This window comes from Aphelocoma coerulescens, chromosome 1A (assembly GCF_041296385.1).
Source record: "Aphelocoma coerulescens isolate FSJ_1873_10779 chromosome 1A, UR_Acoe_1.0, whole genome shotgun sequence".
NCBI classification, from domain to species: domain Eukaryota; kingdom Metazoa; phylum Chordata; class Aves; order Passeriformes; family Corvidae; genus Aphelocoma; species Aphelocoma coerulescens.
Window position 1 is genome coordinate 26120085 of NC_091014.1, and position 17854 is coordinate 26137938.

A 17854-nucleotide genomic window follows, 5' to 3' on the forward strand; every position below is an offset into this window, starting at 1 on the left:
TAAGCAAAGAACTTCAACATTCAAGAGAGGTCAAAATTTCATCTGGAAAGTATATATTTTTATTACAGAAGTATGCAAAAGCTTCCAGCTTCTATTCTTAGCTTATTAAGATAAATAGGTCCAAAGGGACTCCTAATAAAATAGCCAAAAAATGCAAGAGAAAAAACCCCAACACTTTACTGCCAATATTTTTATTATGACAGTGACAGAATGAAATCTCCTTAAGGCTTGTTTTCAAGCTCCAGTATGTTGATGTATCTTTCAGCTAACACAAAAAGCATTATCTGCAGGAACATATATTCCTTCCTAGCTCATTACAAGAACAGTCTAGCCCTCCGAATCATCTCTGACCTATTTTGAAGTCACACAGCAGTATCTTTGTCTACTCTCTGTATCACCTGTACATTACACTTGATGTTCTTAAGACACAATCCTTTCCAATTACTGCATGAACAGAAACTAAATTTTGCATACCCCAAAGAAGAAACACCCAGAAGCATCAGGTTCCAGGGACGAGAGCCTGAAGGGATCAAGCAGGCAAGGGAAGATACTCAAGAAGAGCCCCAGCTAAAGCCAGCAAGCCAACATGCTTCAGAAGAGGCATGGAAAAAGTCAGTCCTAGTTGATGGACTATTGAAAATTGTTTGGTTTGACATAAATTTCCTTAACAATTGTGTCTTGATGGAATAAATAAGCCCTAAGGTATCTCCTGCTCAGCCTTTTAAATGAATGCTACACTAGCATCAAGTTTAATAAACAAAACTGTTCAAAAGATTTAAAGTGAAAAGTATGACTGCTACCAGTGCAAGTAATCACATTATTGGGATAGCTGTTACATAGCGTGGCAAGGGAAGGGCAGGGAAAGGTGCAGAAGAGCTTTTCACAGTTCTTTATAAAAGGTCAGCTGCCTCTTCCAGAAGAGATGGTAGTGAGTGGCTGAGGACAGATGTACTCAAGACACATAAACCCCAGTCACTATTAAGCCATCCTTATGGATAATCATTAAATAAGACCCACCCCCAAACAGCATTCTCACAGCATGTCCTGTACAGGTTAAAGTACAGAACCTGCTACAGGTTAAGTAGCACTTACACGGAAAAACTTTCTCTTACTGAGACATTCTGGTGTTCCTTATTTAAATCTGCAAATCTGGGAAGGATACAGCCCTATTGGTATGAGCTGAAATACATACATTTTTTTGTACTTCCTGAGGATCTCTGAGAAAAGCTGTACAGGCTCCCAGAACATGGATGTAAAGCCTACAACTTAGACGACATACAAAATCACAGTGTATCTCAGTGGGTCTTATTTTTGCAGCACTCAAACGATCACAATGCACTTTATTTTCTCAATACATTACCTCAATTGTATGAATTCAAAACTTCCCATTCAATGTCTTAAAATAGTTGATATGAACAAAAAATTACACTAAGTTCTGAAGTTGTGCATTTTTTGGAACAAGACCCACTGTTCTGCACCTATAAGCACATTAACAATGTTACACAAGACAGTAACCACTGTATCGTAATACAGGCCTTCAGTTTTTTGGAAATTACGTCCAAGCTAATGTAAAGTATGGGAACATTTCCCTTCCTCCTTGCCTCCCCTGAAAGGGATTGAACAAGAACAGAATTAGTAGACAACTTAAGTGAAAAACACTAATTTTATTGATAGGTGTTACAATACAATCACCATAAAGCTTACAAGAACTGAACATAAGACTTGCATAGACTTTTCTTTAAAAATAATTTTATTAATTTTTTAGGCTAAAGACATTCAGTGTCTGGCACAAAGATAACTAAGAAGCTTCACTGTAGGTCTGTAATTCTTAAGAAAGCCACACATTTGGTTTATCTAGTAGAGCAAAGCTAATACACAGCTGTGAAATTTTTCACTCAAATACTGAAGTCTTCTGGGAAAGACTTTTTCGTGCTTTGGTTCAGAACATAAAAATCAAAAGCAGGATCCGTTTGCAGAAATACATTCTTGGAAATGCATACAGTACTGTGTGCCACATCCCTCTTGATAGAAGGCACAACTTATGAAAGGAACACTCATGATATAAAAGAGAAGCCAGTTCTGAAAGGCTAAAAGTGACACCCACTACCCTTCTGGTGGATTTTTTTTAATCTAAGCAAGACCTGCTCTTATTTTCTAACACCAACACCCCCCATCCCCTATCTATAACATAACTTTAGTATTTGTAAAATTAAAGCTTTTCCAGGCATGAACAGTTCCAAGTAAGAAACAAGCCAACAGTTTTCTACTGGTGAAGTTACTTTCAAAACTAGGCATAAGAGTAGTCACTATCCCCCAGAAACCCATGTGTCAAAGCCAAGGAAATTATTAAAGGCAAATTTTTTTTTTTTAGTGTCATTCTCGCTGGATACTTGAACTCAGGAAAACAAAGCTGTACATGGCAGTAAAACTGATCATTTTGTCTAAAGTGCTTGATGAAAGCAGAAAAACTACACAAATGATAAATTAGGGAAACCAGAGGTGGAGGAGTTACATTTATCATACAAAACAAGTCAAATTGGAGCATTTTTCACATTTTCTTGTTCCATTAGGCAAGATACAGCAAGAAGATTCTTCACAGTGAAGAGCTCCCTTAGAATGTATAGAGTTTGTAACACATTCATTTCTGTGATATGAAGTAATCTGAAATAAGACTCACAAAAAGTATTGCAAAAAAGGAAGTATTATTACAGCTAAGAAACAAAGATTACATAGGAAGTTTTAGACATTAAAAAAAATCTTTGGAAAAATGCTATTTAATACTTGCAGTAATTTTAAATGTCCTGACACTATATATTTTACAGTAGAAATGCAAGAGCCTTTGGAACACAGCAATATTTGATTGGTTCTGTGTATGTCTTCTTTTATGACATCATCTTTTCCTTACATTCCACGGAGCAGAAAAGCATCCCTTCCACAGATATGAACTTCTGGCCAATCAGACACTTGCTGCAACAGGAACACAAGAAGCATTCCTCCATAGCATGCCAGCTGAAGTTGTTGTATGTCACACGCTGAACTTCTGGATCTATAGCATTATGACAGCCTTGGCAGATCTGTTTAGAAATAAAACAACACTGAAATGAAGCATACACATGCCTTCTTTTGAGTCCAGTAAAACCTGGAACTCTTAAATGTTTTTGGAGGAAAGAGACAGGTGTTAAAATAAGCCTTTTAAAAAAGTCTCCAGCTTTTGATTTTTTTCTCTAAGTGTTTTGATTAGAATTCAGCTGAGGGGACAGAATAATAAGATGGATACACAAGTAATTTGCTGCTGGGGCTAAGCTTAGACAGTTATGATGGTTAGGATTTCCCAATAGCCAAATAATCATAAAAACCTTTTATGTCAAACAGCACAGATCTTCATATATTAACCTAAATATATGAAGAGATTAACTACAAATCTTCCTGTACATTGACGGCTGTGTGGCAGTGCCAAATAACTAAAGGTTATTAGAAAGTCTGGGATGCACAATTCATCTTAAAATCTGGTTGTTCACAAATTATAATTTAGATCAAGAAAATTAATGTTTTAAGAGGATAAAAAAAATCCTCTCCAAAAATCAATTCCTCACACCCACCTCAAAATATTACTAACTGCCAACTAGAGATAATAAATTTTTTCTCCATTTACTATATAAACCATCTAGGTGCACATTAGACTGAGCCCCCAACTAGTAGCTAGTTAACTTACAGATATGAATGGACCATCATCTCAGACTAGTTTCCAGCATAAGCAAGAATCAAAAACTTTTTTTTTCCAAACTTCTAGCTTTATCCTGTCAATCACTCTTTTTAACACATGTGGTTAGAAATAAAAGAAACAAAAGTACCTAGACTGCAGTTACCACTACAGGCTTTTAGCAGATCAGCTGAAGCTGATTCCCACCAGGCTCAATGAACTACAATTGATGAGAACTAAATGTTTAGCAGCATCACTCATCTTCACCCACTTTACTCCTTCTGTTATCAAATCCTGCTTCACCACTGGCTAAGTTCAAGGTATTTTTCCAACAGGTTTCCCCCCCTGCCATCAGTGGCTTTTGTTCATGTTTATGAATTGACAAAACACTTGCCTGCTTAAAGTTGTGGGTTTTTTTTCCCGAAGGGGAAAAAGATGGCTGACTCAAACCTAAACACACATTCAATTGATACTCTTCAGATACTCCCAGACTAAGAGAAAGTAAGAGTTTGAAGCTCCACGGACTTATGTTCCCTTCCTTCACAACACCAAGACATCTGTAAGGACCTTACCGCAGCATGGTTCTTCACGTAGCAGGATTTGCAGACTGGATTGTCATTCACTGTTAGATAGGTTACCCCAGCCAAAACACAATCACAGTCAAAGCAGCAGAAGTGTTTCAGATGCCAGTTCTGCCCTTCGGCCAGAGTATATTCATTGCTGAATATTAGCTATGAGGAAGATATAAACAAGTATACAAGTAAACAAGTACATTCAATTGAACAGTGCAACTTTTAATAAATATAGCCTCTGGATGCTTTGTAATTTGCAGGGAACTCCCAGTGGTTCCACCATTGTTTAACTGTTTCCCAAAAGCCTCCATGCTGCTCCCAAGAGCCCACAAATGCCAGAGGCCCCAGGAGGGCTGTTCCCTGTTGCTGCCCAGGGTCAGTTCAGCCCCTAGTGCCCCGATAAGGAAAACAACTGCATAACTGGGACTTGTTGGAAGAATTTGCCCTCACATATCACATCCTGTGTCCCCATAGATTGTGCAAAATCACCACCAAATCCAAAGCAAACTATGGATCTTCCTGAATGTGCAGTGTCCATACTGGTTTCAGTTCTCTGCAACTAAAATATCAACTAAACTGCTGAAGGCATATCATCTTCCTGCACTAAAATGTTTTAGTAAAACACTTAATCACTTCTCAGGGGAACAAACTTACGAGCCACAAGAAAGGACTAGGATATTTCCTACCTCATCACATCCAGCACAGCGGGGTCTTTCACTATCACAGTAATGTCTTCCACAATACAGGTTACCATTCTTCCAGAAATAGATCATGTCTACTAGAAGTTCACTGCAGGTGCAACAGACAAAACAACCTGGATGCCACAATTTGTCGTATCCAGCACGTTCTGCATAGACAGCTGGGTCACCTTCCTGCATGTTCAGCTTGCAGTGATAGCAGGACTGGAAAGAGGTTATTAACAAGTTAATTAAGTCTTTGAGAGGTATATTTATAAAAATTATGTATTATTGATATATTTAATAAATTCCATCTTTCCAGACTGAAATGAAAGCATTAAGTTTAATCCCATGAGTAGACACAGGAGTGGTACAGGATATACTTGAACCATGGTTTAGGTTTAACTAAGCAATTCAAGATGATGCACATTCTACTGTCATAGCATCAGTGCTCCTTAAAAGGATTGTTGTACATCACTGTATTCACATTCTACAATTGCAGTCCAGTGTTTAAAGAAAATAACAGGCCATCAAAATTCATGCTATGCTCTGTAAACCTTACATGCTCAGGAACAAGGAGAGAATAATGAGCCTCCATCCAAGATAACAAACTATGACTAGAACGCATGACAAGAAAATGGCTGTACTTATAGGTCATGAGAATACCAAGCCGTATCTGCATCACTGGTGAGGAAAATAAAAAGTGAGTATTTCAAACATTCTGTATAAAGCTGTGTTCTAGGGAGGCTAGTCACCCATGGCTGCTGTCCAACAGCCTGTGAGTAACGATCTTAGGACAGGGAGAGTGACTATGGATAACCTACAAAGTGTATGTACACAGCTAGACTACAAATAGTTCCAGAGAGTTCATAGTCAGCCTTCTGCCCCATACCTGCTTACAGAGAGGGTTTTGCCATCAAGTAAAAAAACACAGATGATTTATGTTACTGAACCAAAAATTTTTTATCTACAGTTTAATCACCAGTTTGGCATTTCCTGTACTCCAGCTGGTCTGTAGACTGGGCTGAACATCCTGGGAAGGTTTTCCTCTATGACTCACATCAGCCACAAACGGCTTTAATTGTGTGTGCATATAAAAATAAAATACATATAAAGTGCCTCAGCTGTAAGATATATTGATCAGATCCCACATGCCAGACAATTTCAAAAGATATACAGAAAGACACCAAAAGAGGAAGAACAACTTGGAACAGAAACAGAATGCAGAAAAACTAATGAAAGGGAAAGTTCAAATATACATGTATATAAAGCTTTCTGACCTTTCTACTTTAGACCTCACACTCCAAGAGAAGTCCACTGGAAGGTTAAGCAGCTGCCTAGACCCAGGTCTAGGCAATGGGATTCATTTGCCTACCATCAACATCTCCAGCTTTGGTGGTTAAAAGGTACATAAAATTTCCTTCTTTACAAGATGAAAATATGCTGAGTACCTATTTTTCTTTAATTCAGCTTTCAGTCATGGTGAGAAAGCTTTATATTTTTTAAACACAGAGACAATTATTACAGGTATATTTACATTAATAGTGGAGACCTGGTTGTTAGTGTTGTTTGGTTTGCTTTTTTATTTTTTATCAGGTTTCAAAGAACTGCAGTCTATTCCTGTAATGAAAATTATTTTTTCAAGAGATTCTTTTTACCACAGCTACAGGAATACATGCTTTCAAACTCTGTCTGAAAGACAATGTACAAGAAAATCTGATGGGCAAGGCTGCAGAACCAATAAAAAAAATTGTAGACAAGGATGGCACTTCTGCTAAGTATTTAAGGGCTCTTGTTTGTATCAATTTATTTTGAGCTGTTAAAAAGCAGTTGAGATAATGATAAATCATATTGGCAAAACAGAGTCTCATTGCAGAAACCAGACCCCCACAAAATACTTTAAAATAACATATCTAAATCCCAATTATTTAACCCAGTGTAAACTCAGTACCTAACAATAGGTAAGCAACCCAAATGTTCACTTACACTATTAAGTACCTACAAGTCTCTTTCTAAATCACTGCCACAGTGATAATATATGCTTGGCTTAAACTGCAGGAAGAATAGTCAGGTGCTGGAGTAAGAAAAGTATGGAAGTGATAAACAGATGTAATGTAAAAACAAAGCACCTTCTGATACAATTACTCAAGGGGACAGAGTGCGTCCTGTTATTGATTTATTGTAGTCCAAGGTAGTTGGCCAGCAGGGTACAATGCAAGATGTGTATTTCTGTAGGTCTTCCTTGAGGAGATAAGTTAGGGACTGCTGTTGTGAAACTGAAGTAAACCAGAAGGAAAGCTTGACTTAAGACAAAATGACAGTAACCTAATCAAGCCATGGTAAAAAAATTTTTAGTTTCTTAGATTCTCCATAACAAGACAGTGACCAAAAAAAAAAAAAAAAAAATTAGCAAATAGCTACAGGTAACCAAATGGCACAGCTTGAAAATTTTTAGGGTAAGTGGCCATGTCCAAAAAGCTAAAATGTGTTGACTTTATATTTCACACCAGTAGTCATATATACTGTCAGTTAAGAAACAAACAACAAAAAACCACATCACACCCCTCAATGTTAAGCAAAACTTTTTCTCCATCTAGAACTTGTATATTAATTTTCTGTAAGCGAGCCACAGGAAAATAATTTTAAGAATTCATACATATAATAGCAACATTTCTAGAAATCAGCTTATAGTAGAGCTTTTGACACTGCTAAGTAATGTCTACCTCCACTAAACTGATTTAGTGTTCCTTCAGTAACACTACCCCTATTTTGTGTTTGTGATTGGTAGCTGAGACATGCACAAGCAGTAGTTATGTCAGAAATACTTGATTAAGGCTATGATTTTTGAAATATCCATGAAAACTAGGTGGTTCTATATACCTTGGTTTTCATTGAGCTATTACAAGGAGAAATCAGATGCCAAATAAAAAAAAATAGGTAAGAAAATTGAGCTGAATATGAAAAGGCTGGTCAAAAAAGCCATTGTATGGCTCAACTTGTTGGACACAGGATGGAGGTGTAACTTTATCATTCCTCAGTTTCATTTAATTTTAAACACAATTTGTCAAGTGGGTAATTTTAGTGCTCTTCCAAGAAAGAGGAGAAAACAAACTTCTAAAATTAAACTAAACTCTTCAAGAGGAGAAGAATGTAGCAATTAGTCCATAAGACACTAGCTTTTTGATTATTACTCTGTAAAAGCCACCCTAATATGCTATCTTCCAAGCTAACATGTTTTTGCACTGAGGATGAAAGAGTCACCCGGGAAGTTATTTGCTGCAGAGCATTAAATACTGTCAGAAACCAAGGCTCTATGCAGACATTCACAACATTTTCCAGTTCCCCTTCTTCCTTTCCCTCCCAGACTTTTACTATTCCAAATTAACAAACAATTTAATTGGGCTAAAGTGACCAAATAGAGCGCTCAGATGATAATATACCTTCTTGTTTTATCTTTCCCTTCTTATACTTACATATTGAGATGCTTTCTGATTTGGGGACTTCTCCTCCATTGTTCCAACAGCAGATGAGATACCTCTGTCACCATTTTTCAAGTTATTCTCATCAGGAGCTCTCACTTCCACTTCACCAGGGAGCTTGACATGTCCTACACCAAGTGCCTCTTTTTTGTACTTCTTCACAAATTGTTCCATATGTCTAACTTCACTGGGGGAAAGCTCGTGGCATTTTGAAGGATCCTGATCGTGAGCAGGCAGCTGCTTTGCCAACTGCTTCTTCCTGTACTGTGCGCCTTCTGAGCCAGCAACAGGCTGCTTCTCCTTTGGTAACATCTGCATGTATTGTCTAGCCTGAATCAGGAAGAGTCAGATATCAGATGGCACTTCAACTACATACCCATTCTCATAAGCAAACACAACTAAAATAATCTGTACAGTTTTTAGTGACAGTCAAATTTTGTCAAAAACAAGGTTCTTTCCATAAATATTAAGCCCCTGAAACAATAATGGAGATAAAATACAGCAGATGCATTAATTGGCTTCTTCCCAGAGAAAGAGACAGGCTCCTTTTTAAGCCTTTTACAACATACAGGAAAGAGTTATTACTTCTCTGAGTAAATAACATTAACACAGCACCTTGTCTCTATTTGTAAATACTGATCCTGAGGATAGTCTTAGAAAAACAGAATCTGAAATAATCTGCTTGGGACATACAGCCCACTGAAGAAGTAACTCTAGCTAAACTAAAAAAAAAAAAAGCTCTACTTTTAATAAAGCAAAGAAAAGCTTAAAAATCAAATTAGTAACTGAATGTTAAATAAGTCTTATCTGCACAAGGTTTGATTAATTCACTGAAAAGGAATAATTTGAGATAATGTAATTCTGGCATGGATTGCACAACATTTTAGTACAATAAATTAGTAATCGAAGTTTGAAAAGTGAAGCAAAATTCTCAGAAGGCTATCTACCATCTCATCTACTTCAACTGAAAATATACTGGAAGGGAGCTGCTCTTTCAGATGTCAACACTGACCTTGTTCTTACCATATACAGTAAAAGCTATAAGCAAGACTAAGTGTTCCCCTTAACTTTAAACAATAAAATAAATGGATGTGGTGTTTGGTTTGGCTTTTTTTTCCTTTAAGACCACACCACATGCAAATTTTTCAAGTTTGTTTAAAAAAAAAAGCAGGTTACAGAAATTGATTGGACTCCAGGGACTTAGCAGATAACTCTTAATCCTATCTATTAAAAAACTACCTCATCTCCCAAGGTATTAAAGAACTTCTACAAACAAGCATCCATAAAGCAAGATGACAGATACAAGACTCATTAAACAGGCACCATATTTTCAGTTTTGAGGAGCAAGAAAATAAGACTACAAGAGGAAAACTTACCCTTCCAGTAAGCTCTACTACTTATCCCCCACCAACTCCTACCTCGAACATGAAAAAATCTGAGTTGGACTTACAAGTGTCTGATTCTGAACAGGAGGAGCCCACTCATAAGTCACAGTATCAATGGATATGTTCTTGGCTGGCACTGGGTGGGTCAGTATCATTACATTGCGTTTATACATGGGATTGCCATCGTTCTTCAGCTTTGCAATGAGGGTTGTGTATTTCGTATCTTCAAAGAGTTTCCCCACTTTCCGATCTTCCTCATTGCTTGAAGGGATATCATGCTCCTCCTGGCCACATTTGCAGTTGCGGCATATTTTTCTGAAATTCATGGAAAAAGCAACAAAATTACAATCTCACACCATCTGGTGTGTAGTAACATCACCAGGAACCCAAACCCTTGTTTTCAGCGCTTTGATTAGGAATTATACATGTTTTTCTGCAATATGTCAAACACCTCCTTATGTGTCCTGTTGTATTACTTACACTGTTTATTTACAGATATTGTTATCAGATAGCTATCAGTTGACTACACTAATGCATTTTTAATATGATGCTATGCCATTCCTTCAGTTACATCTCAGTATTGATCAAACACATACATACCCATTATCAGTCACCCACCAAATTTATTATACGATAACTTAATGCATCAACCAGCAATCATTTGCTTGGACTTTCAGTTTTTCAGTTGCTCTTCATACATTCAAAGTTACACACACTATACTACTTTCTTCATGTATGCATGGTATTTGGTTATCACAGGGTTGCTATCATGTGGAAACAAATATTTCCTAGAAAGGAAGAAAATGCATCCAGACATACAAAGACTGTAATTGCACCAAGTTCTGTTCAAAGCACAGCATTTAAAGAGAAGATGAAAGAAAAGTGAAAAGCTTATATGGACAAAGCCTTTCAAAACAGCTCTGGACCAAGTCAGAGGTACACTGGCACATGCTGTAGAGAGAATTTTCACAGAAAACAGCCTTAAAAGGTAGAAGTATATCTACTTACTTGGATATAAATTATATTCTTTCATATACAACACGTTTCAACTGCTTTGGCTAACGAATATTAGAAAGTAATTTGTTACTTTAAGCATAATTAAACAATTCACATATAATGAACAGAACCTTGGATTAGACAAGCTAGTTCATTTATTTATTAGCGGTGCCTCCACAACTTCCATTCACAGCAGTCAGCCACAGCATATAGAAATTAGTGAAACTTGATGTTAACTAAAGGTTCTTACTATAGACTAAGAAAACACATCAACCTTCTGGATCTCTAGAGTTTGAAGAGGACTGAGCAGTTTTTTACCCCATTATTTATCCTTCATACAGCAAATAGCATAAACTATTACCTATAAAAGGCTTCTGAACCCTGCTTTCCAAAACCCATCAAACTCTAATGTTGCTCTGCATCTTGCTTTCTACAGTCTTGAAGGCAAGTTAGGTGCCTTAAGCTACGGTATGTAACAGGAACAGAACAAGAACATGCCATGACTACAGCAGGCCCCTGAGGTAATGGGAAAGGAAGGAGGACCTTTAATTGGCCACCTGAAATTATACAGAGTCAGTCCCAAACATATGCTCCCTATATGTACTCCAGTTTAGGATGTAGGGTACTAACATTTCAGTGTGCGGTGGATGCTGCCCTGGTCATGTGGCTATACAGAAACCATACATTGTGGTAGCTTAATTTATAAAGCCCACTCCAAACAAAAATAGCTAACTCTACCACAAAATGAGCCACTCTTGCAAAATAAGAATGTTAAGCAGAACTGGCTCCGCTTTGTAACATAAATACCTAAAGAGATCACTAATTGAGGTGTAGACTGCCTGACAGCTTCCAACTCATTTCCACAACAGGAAAGATGTGCAGAATTTCAAAGCTCATACTTATCTGGATAGCTACTGAACACTAATCACTTTGCAATCTCCCAGTTTACCAAAACACTCAAGCAGGAGCTAGCATTGGCCATTAAGCCTAAAAGCCGTACTATGCATCTCAAGCACTTGAAACATAAAATTTTGCAAGATCTTCAGCATCTGTCTACACAGGTCCTTCACATAGCTAATACTTAGAGACTATTTAATATACTAATAAAGCAATTCATATTCACTTTGCTCATTTTATGGCATGCATGTCATTATACCTTATTACCAATTCTCAATCATACCTTTTTTGAGATCTAATACCAGGTGACAGAATCAGACCTTGCTTTTTGCAGATTTAGTGATTACATCATGATCATCATGCAGCTTTATGCCTCACAGTACACATGCTACTGGAATTGAAGCAGTTCATCCATCTGAACAATGACACCAAGCACTTTATTTACTTTTACAACTTAAATCTTTAGCAATAGTAACCCCCAGTTTTAGTCTTGCATCTTGATGGGATGTGATTTAATTACACTGGTGAATGACCAGGTGTTCTCAGGTACCCTGCACAGACTTACTCAACTGAAGTATGATCATGCTTTCCAGAACTGCTCTGCTTGCAAGATAGACCTCAGTACGAGCAGTTCATATTGCTGTATTGCCTGTGTGGTCACAACTGCCACATGACAGGCTGTGCACTCTCCCACTCTACAGAATCCAGCTATGGTAAAGCAGCATAGAAAGCCTGCAGAGACCATACCACCCTCCACAAGCTGTAGTGGAATTTGTCCTGAGACTTTCACATGCTGGAAAAACCACAAGAGCACCTATTTTTGCTCATGTTACATCATGAAATTGAGTATCTTTTTTTCTAACAGTATTCTTTCAGGATGCAGAATAGCTTACAGATCCTGTTTCTACTTTCAATTAGATGAACACCCTGACTCAGCTGCTGTCATCATTCTCAGTTCCACCTTGAAGGCTTCACATGTTTCACTGACTGCAGTATCCGTGAGAGAGTTTTTTTGCTTTTGTCATAAATAGGTAGTTGCAAAGAAGTGAAAGCACACAATTTGTCCTTAGGTCCTTCCTGGGATTCACTGTGAAAACTGGCATAAAACTACTGTGCTTTACACTTGCATTGAAAATAATGAGGTACTCACTAAATCTTCCCCACCCCTGCACCCACTGAAATTAGGAATTTGACTGTGTACATTTCAGTCTAATCTCCTTGCTCTTTCAAAGTTAAGAGAATGATTCTTTGCCAACAGCTTGCAAGAAGCTGTTACAGGGGCTGTGTTACAAGTGTAATACTGGCCTTGGCATTAGGACTTGTGTACCATTATGCTTCTGAATACAAAACAATACAGAAAGAATGCGGAGAATGCTGAGTCACAACTGACATCAGCAGATCTCAGTAAATCAAAGGAAAATCCCCTAGGTTGTTGTCATTTCCCATGCTCCCCAACAGGCCCCTGGATCTCAGCCATATGAAGATGTCCATACAGCTGCTAACAGCCAAAAAAAGTATCCTGTCTTAATTTATAATTTCTCCTCTTGAGTAAAAGATATCCAGTTGACACTTACACACATAATTCTTCCTGAACAGTACTGTTTACAATTTAGTCCTAACTTCTTTCACTAAGTTGCCACAGTGCAATCCTGCTCATTAGTCACTCACTGTCTCCTCTGCGGAAGGTATATGGCCAATTACTTCTCTTTAGAACAGAACAGCTGGTCATTGCTTTGGCTTTAATACAGCTATCTCAGTGAAGTGACCCCATTTCACTACTTCAAATTTAAATTTCGCAAGTCTGTCTGATAATTGACGCTTTATTTTTATCAGTGATGATAAAGCAAACACCTCACGTGCAAGAAAAAACAATTGCTGTTATATACACTCACAGACATATAAATACATAAAAACATATTTGCTTAGATAATTTTATCTCCTTTGACTCTGTCAAGAGGACAGGCAGGGAAAATTTCTTGTTCTCTCCATCTGCATTGTTGAAAACATGTTGAACAAGTCCTTCACTTGAGGACATTCAGCAAGATCCCTACTGAAGGAGGTGTTAGGGACTCCTGCTTATGTTTTCACAGCTCTCAGGACCTCATCAAGGCAAAGCAATGTTTCTTCACACACATCTCAGCAATTTGAAAAGCTTTTCCCATTCAAAACATGGAAGATAGGGAGGAAACTTCAAAATCTGTGGAAATAAAAGTTGTGTATCACTGTAAAAGACACATCTATTAGACAGTGCCTTGCTAGCAGGTCTTGAGTAGTTAGAAAGAACAAGGAAGAAAGGTACAGAGATTCCATCCTCTCAAGTGATGAACTCCTGTGTCCTGAATGTCTGCTGACAGCAAGGATCAAAGACTTCCAGTTCCTTCTCCAAATTCGAGTGCTAACTGTCCTCCTGATACTCTACATTTTGGTGTATGGAAAGGAAAAGTAAGACAGATCATGATCCTTCCTATGCTGGCTCCTAGTGACAGGAGGCAGCAGCTGCAAGCATAGAGAAATCCTCAACAAATACCTGGCAAATCCTGAGACTTGTGCCCTCCATGCAGAAAGGCTAACCTCTTCCCATTACAGAATCACAGAAGGGTAAGGTTGAAAGTGGGTCACAGTAGGCCACCCCAAAGTGGGTCATCTTGTCCAACCTAGAGCATATGGCACAGGATTGTGTCCAGAGGGTTCTTGAATATCTCCAGTAAGGGAGACTCCACAGCCTCTCTGGACAACCTGCTCCAGTGCTCAGTCACCTGCACAGTAAAGCAGCTCTTCCTCATATTCAGGCAGAACCCCCTGTACATCAGGTTCTGCCCATCGCCTCTTCTCCTACTGCTTGGCACCACTTAGCTCCATCCCCTTGGCACCCTCCCTTCAGATACTGATAGACATGGATGAGGTCCCCTCTGAGTTGTCTCTTCTTGAGGCTGAACAGGCCCAGCTCCCTCAGCCTGTCCTCTTAAGGGAGATAGATGCTCCAGTCCCTTAATCATCTTTGCTGCCCTCCCCTGAACCCACTCCAGGAGCTACATGTCTCTCTCGTACTGAGGAGCCCAGAATAGGACACAGCACTCCACATGCAGAATGCACCTCAGGACACTGTTGGTCTTGCTGGCCTCCAGGACACACTGCTGGCTCAGGGACAGCTTGTTGTCCACAGGACCCCCAGGTTCTTCTCCGCACAGCTGCTTTCCAGCAGGTCAGCTTCCAGCCTGTGCTGGTGAATGGGGTTATTCTTCCTCAGGTGCAGGACCCTACATTTGCCTTTGTTGAATTTCAGATGGTTCTTCTCTGCCCATCTCTCCAACCTGTCAAAATCCTTCAGAAGGGCTGCACAGTACTCTGGTGTATTGGCTGCTCCTCCCAGCTTTGCATCATCAGTGAACTTACTGAGAAGGCATTTTGCCTCTTCATCCAAGTCTATGATGCTGTGATTCCTTCTGTTATGTTTTCTTGCTATTAATACAGCTGTAGTAATTGCATCTGCTTTCAACTGCATCTCAGTACGTCCCTGTCAGTTGCACTATGAGAAAATCTTAAAGCCTACTTAAGGCTGTCCCTGCCTTCCACGTACTGCATCTGTGCAGAGAAGCCAGATGCTGAAAAAGATCATTCCCAAGCTTGAGAGTCTTGTTTTCTGAAGTTTTTTTTAACATCTTGGCAGGTCACACCAGAGACAGTTACTGCTTTCTGGTATACACGTAATCAAGATAGATCAGAACCTTCCCTCCTGCTTTTAGCAACTTCTGATTCCAGTCCCATAGTTCCCTCTAGTGGGAAATACATTCCCAAAGAGCAATATGTAACTGAGTAGCAGTCTCTTACATCCAGCCTGAGCCACTGGATGTGTGTGGGAGTTGTTTTGCAGTCTAAAATAAATCCAACACCCGAATGAAGAAGACCTTCCCCAGCTTCTGCTGCTGTTGTACTTGGACAGAAGCATGATTCTAACGACAATTTTAAAAGCAAAAGCTATTAAGACACTAAGATAAACCAGGTAACTGTTAACCAGTCAACTACCATCCAACTACCAGATGTAGACCATATCTCTCATTTTATTCATTTTGTGTTCAGCTCGCAACACTGAGGCTATAAGAATTTCAAAATTTAGGGATAAATTTTACTAAAGGCTTGGTTTACCACCATTTCTATACTAGCCTCAATTTACAGTTCTGCACCTATAAAACCTGCCCACACAGTGTGTCAAGATTTACAGCACAAACTGCTTAAAATAGCATGTGCCACTGCAGAAGAGATATATTCCAAATACTCCCAGTATAGAAAAGAAGGGTGTAGCAGCTCCTTGTAAAGCCCTGCTATTAGATAGGTATACTTGGATTTTTTGTGCACTTTACAACCTGATTCCCCCGAGGAAGAAATGAGGGTCTTTTGTATGGAAATACAAAAAGAAATTACATGTTGGCTCTTTGAGGAACACCGTTTTCATGTATCAGACCAAGAGCTGAGCGATGTGCTGAAGCTCCTCGGCTGTCCCCAGGAGAGGGCAGTGTCAGCCTTGCACAGCCCGCAGCAGAACCACGCCCGGCACACGCGGCCGCTACGGCCTCAGCTTGAGAGGCTGCACCTGGCACGGAGGTCACCGTCTTCATAATGCCTTACGGAGCTGTGCTTTGGGTTTGTAGCAAGAACAGCCTCCACAGGAGTTGCTGTTGCTGGGCACTTCTGGCACAAAGTCAAGGCTTCCCCGTTTTTGAACTCTGCCCCCACCTTGGCAAGTAAAGAAGCTGGGAAGGGGCACAGTTGATTCAAATTGGTCAGTGAGGTTTAAATGCTATACAGTGCCATGATCAGCAATACAACAGAAAGAGCATGAAGAAGTCAGGGTTTCTGACTTCTAGAGTAGTTACTGCCTGGAGACTGACTGGGCATGAGGGTGCGGTGGGAGATGGCCAGTGATTCCCTTTGCATCACTTGCTCACCCATCGCTTCACCTATTAAACTATTTCAACCCGTAAGTTTCCTCACTTTTGTTCTTCCTTTTTTGTCTCCCACCCTGATGTTTGGGACAGGGAGTGAGCAGCTGTGTGGGTGCTTGGCTGCTGACCAGGTTCAATCCCTACCCCCAATTATTCTCCCAATGTGTAACAGTTTCTGTAATTACAATTCTTACTTCAACACTTGTCTTTTACAGATGAGTAGCAATGAAAAAAGTGGGTAAACTTGAACTGATTTTGATTATTCATGTTATAAAGACAATATTCTGTCCACTTGTGCTATGGTTTGTTCCTACTTAAAACAGTTTCAGATTTAAACACTAATGACTAAGTAAACAGATATTTGGGATGCATCACTTTCCATTTAAGTGGTGGACTACTAAAATACACGCATCATGCAAAGAATATTAATTTATCTTTTCCTTTGAAAACTACTTACACAAAACTGAATTAAGACTTCAGATTCACACCCTTATTGTCCCCAGAAGCAGCTCTGCTGGAGAAACAGCATTTTCTAACCCATTCTTGAATTGTCTCAATTGCAAACTTTTTGACTGTTTCAGAGGTATGTGCCACATTTGTCTGACACTTAGATGAAACTTCTCAGACTACTTCCAGCCACCTTATTTATCTGGTCTATCCTATATTAACTCAATTTCCAAATTAAATCTTAGCTAAATAGTCACTGTTTCTACATATTTTTCATTCCTTTCTCTTAACTCCATGCTGCCTACAAGCTCTTACTTTCTAGGAGAGACAGTGTTCTGATGAGCTATGTATTCAGGACCTGGCACAATGAGCCCTAACCACAGGAAGATAGTGCAACACAGATAAACAGGCAAAAATCCCCAAATGTACACACAGAAGCAGGAACATTTTAACTTTGCAATCATACTATGATGTGACTAAACCACTTTAGCCATTTTACTTCTTTTTACTCCAAATTCTTTCATGTTAAAGAAAAAGTTAGCAATTACAAGGTGTAACATTAGGAACCAAGTTAAAAACAAAAAAAAAAAAAAAAGAAAGTTAACTGGACTTTTTCCTCCCCCACTTGTGATTTCCCCATCTATCACAGTGACTATGAACAAAAGAGCTTTCAAGTAGAAAGTAATACAATTTCTCATCTAACCATGGATAAACACTACTGACTCCTGTACTTCTTTAAATTCTCTTTTATTGCATTACTT

At 38.9% G+C, this 17854-nt stretch overlaps 1 protein-coding gene across 2 annotated transcripts in view; it reads right to left on the minus strand.

The window, feature by feature from the left end:
• Positions 1–1644: 1644 nt before the first annotated feature.
• TES (testin LIM domain protein) overlaps positions 1645–17854 on the minus strand; it is a 28857-nt gene continuing 12647 nt past the window's right edge. For both annotated transcript variants that reach the window (XM_068997113.1, XM_068997123.1), the window contains exons 3-7: positions 9879–10128; positions 8423–8758; positions 4959–5174; positions 4273–4431; positions 1645–3074 (exon numbers count right to left, since the gene is read on the minus strand). In XM_068997113.1, the coding sequence (XP_068853214.1) occupies positions 2883–3074; positions 4273–4431; positions 4959–5174; positions 8423–8758; positions 9879–10128 (1153 nt within the window). In that variant the 3' untranslated portion in view covers positions 1645–2882. The remainder of the gene's footprint in view (positions 3075–4272; positions 4432–4958; positions 5175–8422; positions 8759–9878; positions 10129–17854) is intronic.